This window comes from Elephantulus edwardii, unplaced genomic scaffold, assembly GCF_000299155.1.
Source record: "Elephantulus edwardii isolate Elephantulus edwardi_28Jun2011 unplaced genomic scaffold, EleEdw1.0 scaffold00073, whole genome shotgun sequence".
Classification (NCBI taxonomy): domain Eukaryota; kingdom Metazoa; phylum Chordata; class Mammalia; order Macroscelidea; family Macroscelididae; genus Elephantulus; species Elephantulus edwardii.
The window spans coordinates 622,246-629,925 of record NW_006399823.1 but is presented as its reverse complement, the minus strand read 5'-3'; the positions used below and the strand labels follow the sequence as shown (position 1 = coordinate 629,925).

At 40.2% G+C, this 7,680-nt stretch overlaps 1 protein-coding gene across 1 annotated transcript in view; it reads left to right on the top strand.

Annotated features, from left to right (window-relative positions):
* The window catches only part of RAD18 (RAD18 homolog (S. cerevisiae)), a 135,446-nt gene that overhangs the window by 83,190 nt on the left and 44,576 nt on the right, over positions 1-7,680 (top strand). The window contains exon 12 of the mRNA XM_006888949.1: positions 3,493-3,664. Within this exon, the coding sequence (XP_006889011.1) occupies positions 3,493-3,664 (172 nt within the window). The remainder of the gene's footprint in view (positions 1-3,492; positions 3,665-7,680) is intronic.

The following is a 7,680-nucleotide window of genomic DNA, read 5'->3' as shown; positions in this document are numbered from 1 at the left end:
TGTAGAGAAATCCAACTGATTTTTGTATGTTGATCTTGTATCCTGCTACTTTGCTGAATTGGTCAACCATGTCCAATAGTTTTCTTGCTGAGTCTCTAGGTTTTTCTAAGTATACTATCATATCATCTGCATAGAGAGATAATTTTACCTCCTCTTTTCCAATTTGGATTCTTCTTATTTCCTTCTCTTGTCTTATTGCTACAAACGCATTGCCTTTTGACACACCTACCCTTATTACCCTAGTTATTGTGTCAGTCCATCTCATCCAGGGTCTTCCTCTTCTGTGCTGTCCCTCCACCCTTCCAAGCATGATACCCTTCTCCAAAGACTGGTTCCTCCTATCTTTATGCCCAAAGTATGTGAGACAAAGTCTCAGAATCCTTGCCTCCAAGGAACAGCTTGGTTTCATCCTCTCCAAGACAGAATTGTTAGTTCTTTTGGAAGTAAATGTTATGTTCTTTCTCCAGCATTACAAGACAAAGGCTCAGTTTTTCTGTCATCCTTGGTCGTTGACCAACTTTTTGGTGCATAACAAGTAATAGCGAAGACCATGTCCTGGATCAGGCTCACTTTAGTCTCTAGACTGACATCCTTGCTCTTCAGCACCCTGGAGAGCTCCCGAACAGCAGATTTTCCTAATGCAATTAATCTTTTGCTTTCCTGACTGCTTATGCCAAGAATGTTGATTGTGAAATCAAGCAAACTGAATTTATTAACAAGCTCAATCTCTTCTCTCTCTACCATGATGCTACTACCATTTGGCCTAGTGGTGAGAATCTTCTTTTTTTTTTATGTTGAGCTTCAATCCATATTTCAGATTACAGTCCTTGACCCTCTACAGCAAATGCTTCACGCCCTCCTCAGTTTCAGCAAATAAGGTTGTGTTATCTGCATAATGTAGGTTGCTGATAAGTCTTTGTTCAGTCCTAATGCCGCATTCTTCCTCATAAAGTCCAGCCTCTGGAATGATCTGTTCTTGTGTAGATTGATTAAAAAAGTATGGAGACAGAACACATTCCTGATACACCTCTTTTCTGATTTTGACAAATCGTCTGTTCTGACAACTGCCTCTTGGTCCAAGTACAGATTCCACAAGAGCATAATCAGATGTTCTGAGATTCAGACATTTTTCTCAAGGTTAGGCACAATTGGTTGTGATCCATGCAGTCAAACGCCTTAGCATACTCAATGAAAAACAAATAGACCTTCTTCTTGTACTCTCTGCTTTTGGCCAGGATCCATCTGACATTGACAATGATGTCCCTAGTGCCACAGCCCTTTCTAAATCCAGCTTGTATTTCTAGTAGTTTTCTGTCAATGTACAAGTTCCATTCGTTTTTGGATAACCTTCAGTAGGATTTAGCTTGCATATGATACTGACATTTGTTTTCTAATTTCCAAACTCTGCTGGATCACTTTTTTTTTTTTTTAATAGATTATCCTCCAGATTTCTTGGCACAACCTGGTGAGCACTTCTGGGCTGCATCTGTTTCTTGAACTATGTGGATTGATATTCCATCAGTTCCTGGGTCTTTGGTTTTTGCCATTTTCTCAGAGCAGCTCGATTTTCCTCCTTCACCACCATTGCCTCTTCATCATATATTATTTCATAAAATTCTTCTATGTCTTCTTTTTGCTACAGTGACTCTGTGTACTTCTATCTTCTTTTTGATGCTTCCTGGATCATTCAGTATCGATAGTATCCTTTAAAAAAATAGTGAGCAAGTTCAGCCTTTTTTATTTTCTGATTCTAGCTCTTTGCACTTTTCACTATGATCACTTTGCTTTGTCTTCCCAAGCTGCCCTTTGAAATCTTCAGTTCATCTCCTTAACACTTCTTCCTGTTGCTTTGGCTTCTTAGTGTTTTAGTGCAATATTCATACTCTCTTCTGACATCCATCTTGGTCTTTTCTTCCTTTTTGTCTTTGTAATGATCTTTTGCATTCTTCATAGATAATATTCTTAATATCCTCCCACAGCTTGTCTGGCCTTCGCTCAGCAAGGTAGGATTTGGAAGGGGAGGGGCAGAAGTGGATGTCAGCAGAGCAGGGCAGGGAGCAGAACCAAATCACAGGTGGTAAGGGATGGGGGACAGGGAACCAACACTTAATTGGTTACTTTTGTAATTGAAGTGTACTTCATATGCTCTCCTGGGTAAAATGTTTGTCTGTCAGATAATGCTCTAAGGTGAACTTCTAGAGAGAACAACAGCCCTTTGAAAACCAATAGAGCACACTTGAATTAGACACTTCAGGCTGGGCCTCTGGTTGACAGACACAAAGGAGGAGGAACACTTTCGAGCAGACACTTGTTAGTGGAATGTGAGAAGCATGAATGTAGGTAAATTGGTTATTCTTAAAAGAGAAATGGAATACATAAATATTGAAATACTAGGCATTGGTGAGATGAGAGGCATTGACATGGGACATTTTGAATCAGATATGATCTTCTATGCTGGAAATGAAAAGGGGAGGAAAAACAAGGTCATATTCCTAGTTAAAAAGACCATTTCCAGATCTGTCTTGAAATACAATGTTGTGACATGATAATATCCATACACATACAAGGAACACCTGTCAATACCACCACATTCAAAATACAAATTGTTATTAGATGCCATTGAGTCCCTTGTAAACCTCATTGCCTTTGATACACCTACCCTCCTTTCCCTAGTCACCGAGTCATTCCATCTCATCCAAGGTCTTCCTCTCTTGCACCCTTCCAACCTTGATGTACCTCTACTAGGACTTGTCTGTCCTTTGAACATGCCCTGAGTATATCAGATGGAGCTTCAAAATCCTTGCCTCCAAGGAACAGCCTGGTTTCACCCTCTCCAGGACAAACCTGTTCGTTCTCCTAACAGTCCCTGGTATATTCAGTACTCTTCTCCAGCACCACAGCTCAAAGACATCAATTCTTCAATCATCCATAGTCATTGTCTTATCTTTCTGATGCATAGCAAGTATTTGCAAAGATCATGGGCTGGATCAGGATCACCTTTTTTCCAGACTGACATCTTTGGCCCTTGACTACTCTGGAGAGGTTCCTGACAGCAGGTTTTCCCAGGGCAATTTGTCTTTTGATTTTCTGGTTTCTGGTACCAAGAGTGTTGATTGTGGAGCCAAGCAAACTAGAATTGTCGACAATTTCAATCTCTTTGACATCTGTCATGATGCTGCCAATAATAGACAGATTGAGGCTTTGTCTGACATACTTTGGACATGTTGCAAGGAGGCACCAGTTCTTGGAGAAGGACGTCATGTTTGGAAGAGTGGAGGGACAGTGCAGGAGGGCAAGACCCTCTATGAGGTGGATTGATTCAGTGACTGAAGTAATGGGTGTAAGTGTGTCAGAGACAGATTGGCACGGGACAGCAGGGTTTAGGGCTGTTGTACATAGGGTCGCTATGAATCGCAGAGGACTCAACAGCACATAATAACAATATGCATTGTTTATTTTTCCTTAATTTTTTTCTGTGTTTTTCCTTTATAGGGCAGGTAAAGAATGAAATTAAATTCCCAGACAAGGTCTCGGTGGCAAACCATTTACATCAGCCGCAGCTGGGCTCCCTTGGAAAATTAGAGTCTGATCAGTCAGATGATACTTCAGGTTGTACTGATATTCAAGAAGCTGCTTCTTCACCAGAATCAGATTCATTTAATAGGTAAGAGATGTGGTACTTATTGTGTTATATCTGTGTCTATTTCCTATGCATTGCAACACCAACTGGCAAAAATAACTAGAAAATAGTTTGGAAACACGGTAGAGTTCCCTGGTTCTCATTTCCTATTGTGTCACTTGCAGTGCTAACAAGGCAGGCTATGTTTTCAGTGACCACACGGGGGCTTTGTTTTCCAGTCTGTAGCAATTAGTTAGCTATTTTTCCTAGAGCTGGCATAGAAAACATGATTGCCATTGAAATATTTGTCAAGATCACAACTGAAGGAGATAAAGACAAGTTAACACTTGGGAAATAGAGAGGACCAGAAAGATAAGACACAGGAGAATAAAGAAAAAATTAACTGAGAATATATGGAGAATCTTTAAAAAGTTAGAGATTTTGGAATGAATAATGTTTCAAAATGATTTATTTTTATTAATTTTAATGAACTTTTACAGAGACTTTGGATTTTCATTCATTCATTGTTGAATTTTTCCCCCTGCCCACCCCTCCCCCCAAATTTGCGCTTCTCTTTGAAAAGTAAAAGAAAAATTCTTTCATTGTTATACAATCCCTGCCCCCCCCACCACACACACACACACACACAAGAACACTCCACTATGCAACCTTCATTCTGGACTCTTCCCGTGACCATAATACCCAAACATATATCACTTTTGAACAGTTCTCTCCCTCATCTGTTTCAATGCAGTATACATAATTTATCCCATCTTTCTCAGTCTCTCCCCAACCCTGATGTCAATCCCTTTCTACAAGAGTGGCACTATGCAGTATTTGTCCTTTTGTGACTGAGATATTTCACTCAGCATAATGTCCTCCAGCATCACCTATTTTGAATAATACATATTTCATGAGTTCCTTGTTTTTCAATGCAGCATATTATTCCATTTTGTGAATATACCAGAGCTTCTCTATCCATTCATTTGTTGATGGGCACTTAGGTTGTTTCCAACTCTTTGCTATTGTGAACAAAGCCACAATTAACATGGGTGTGCATATACCAAATGATTTTTAAAAATGCATTTTTTAAAAAGTTTTTGACAGACAGAATTTAATCAACCTTACTGTACCTGCCATTTTATGTTCTATTTCCCTTTATGTCACAAACATTAGTATGCTCCCACTTCATCTCTGTTTTATTTGATGGATGGTGTTCTTTCTGGTGTTTCTGTATCATGATTGATCAGACCCTTCACTTGTTAGTTATCTGCACTTTCCCTAGTGTTCTGCTTATATACCTAATATGGTGGTAAAATTCTTCCTGCGTAGAGCCTTTTACTTCTGTTGAATTATTTCCTTAGCATTAATGTTGGTTTGACCCTGGTAGATGATGTTATTTCTTTCTCCAGAAATTATACAAATCTTAATTATACTCAAATAGTCTATGAATGGGAATATGTTTTGGAAATAATTTAATCTTTGGTGATTATTAATTTAAGTATTGCTGATGTGACCTGTCATGATACATTATGTCTAATCTAAAAATAAAATTAAATTCCTTTTAATAAGAGGACTATATCTAGAGCTCTTCTGTTTTCCTAGATTCTTAGAAAATTGAACAGAATCAAGTGTTAGAAAGAGAAAGTCTTCCTACTCCCTCCACATTTTTAGAGTCATAAACATACTTTCGTTTGGCTCAGGGGAACACACATTTTCTCCCAGGTATGGTATAGTCATTACTCTTGTTGCCATCACGTTGATTCTGATTTATAGTGACCCTGTAGAATAGAGTAGAATCCTCTAGTATTGCGGCTTTGGTGGCCTAGTGGGTAGGGAACTGTGCTACCTAACAGTCTACCAGCAGCTTCTCAGAAAGATGGGCAGTCTCATTCCATGCGATTTACAGCCTCTGGATACCCTGTGGAGGTTCTGACTCCAGTGGTTATGAGTGAGTGTGTGCTAGGGTAAACAACGCTGCAGCCTTTGCAGAAACAGACTTCTGCATCTTTTTCTCACAGAGTGACTGGTAGATTCAAGCCACCCTTTTGCTTATTAGCTGAGAGCTTAGCTACTGTGCAACCAGGCCTAATTGTTTTAGAAATACCCTCCAAAATCCATATCTACTACGGTGAAGTTAATTCTGGCTCATATGTCCCTACAAGAAGAGCAGAACTTTCTCCCTAGGACTTCTAAAATGGTAAAATTTTAAAAAAAAATTTTTTTTTAAAAATTTTACTGTTTTTTGGAAGGTTTCATGCACATTGTGTTTCTTTACAATCATTCCTATATGTTGTGTCTCAATATTAATCCCCATTGATCTGTGCCCCCTATTACCCTATCTTTTCAGATCCCCACTGGATCCTTCTTAATCCCTTTGTCTCATACTTCTGCTCACCAAACTGTGCAAACCCATAATTTCTCCCTCTGCACCTTGAGCCCTCTGCCCCCTCCTCTTCCCTCTTTGGATATTCATATACATCTTATTAGTTATCCTTCTGTTTACAACAGTGATCTTACTCAGTATTTGTCTTTATGAGCCTGAGTTATTTCACTCAACATAATGCTCTCTAGCCTCTCTAATGTTAAATAGTATTTTTCAAAATTAATTCTCTTAAGTGCTGCATAGTATTTCATCATGTGAATGTACCACAGTTTCTCATTCCAGTTGTTTGTTGATGGGCATTTTGGATGTTTCCATGTACTTCTGTTGTTAATAATGTTGCTATGAACATCAGTGTACAAATCTCCCTTTGTGTCTCGGTTTTGTTTTCCTTGGCGTATATTTCTAGCAGTGGAATAGCTGAGTCATATGGAATCATTATGTTCTTCTTTTTTGAGGAAATGTGTTGCCTTCCACAGTGGTTGTGCCATTTTACAGTCCAATATTGTAAATCTCTATGGACACAGTTGTTTCTGTCTTTCTCCTGTGGAGTGGCTGGTGAATTTCACCTGCTGAGTGTTGTCACCTGCTCTGAGTTTAAGGTCCTGTATGAGACCTTTTTAGATGAAAATTTTGTTGTTGTTATGTGCCGTCAAGTTGCTTGCGACTCATAGCGACCCTATGTACAACAGCCCTAAACTCTGCTCTGTCCTGTGCCAATTGCACTGTCTCTGGCACTCCCATCCCGATTATCCCAGTCACTGAATCAATCCACCTCATAGAGGGTCTTCCCCTCCTGCGCCGTACCTCCACCCTCCCAAGCATGATGTCCTTCTCCAAGGACCGGTCTCTCCTCACAACATGTCCAAAGTATATTAGATGGAGCCTCAGAATCCTTGCCTCCGGGGAGCCACCCGGTTTAACCCTTTTCAGGACAAATCTGTTTGTTTTCCTAGCAGTCCATGGTATTCTCAATACTCTTCTCCAGCACCACAGCTCAAAGGCATCAATTCTCCTTCTATCCTCCCTGGTCATTGTCCAACTCTCTGATGCAATAACAAGTGATTGTGAAGACCATGGCCTGTATCAAACGCACCTTAGTCTCCAGAGAGACACCATTGCTCTTCAGTACTTTGGAGAAGTCCCTAACAGCAGATGTTGCCATGGCAATACGCCTTTTAATTTCCTGGCTACTGGTTCCAAGAGTGTTGACTGTGGAGCCAAGCAAACTGAAGCTGTGAACAATCTCAATCTCTTTACCATCCATCCTGATGCTGCCAATTGGTCCAATGGTGAGAATCTTTGTCTTCTTGACATTGAGCCTCAATCCATATTGGAGGCTGCAGTCCTTGACCCTCTGTAGCAGGTGCTTCAGGTCCTCTTCAGTTTCAGCAAGCAGGGTTGTGTCATATGCATAACTCAGATTGTTGATAAATCGTCCACCAACCTTGACCCCACATTTCTCCTCATAGAGCCCAGCCTCCCGGATAATCTGTTCTGCATATAGGTTGAAAAGGTATGGAGATAGGATGCATCCCTGGCGTATGCCCTTCCCAATGTTGAACCATGCAGTGTTCCCTTGCTCTGTTCTGATGACTGCCTCCTGGTCCAAGAATAGGTTTCGATCAAGTGTTCTGGGATTCCCATTCTTCTCAGAGTCAGCCACAGTTTGTTATGA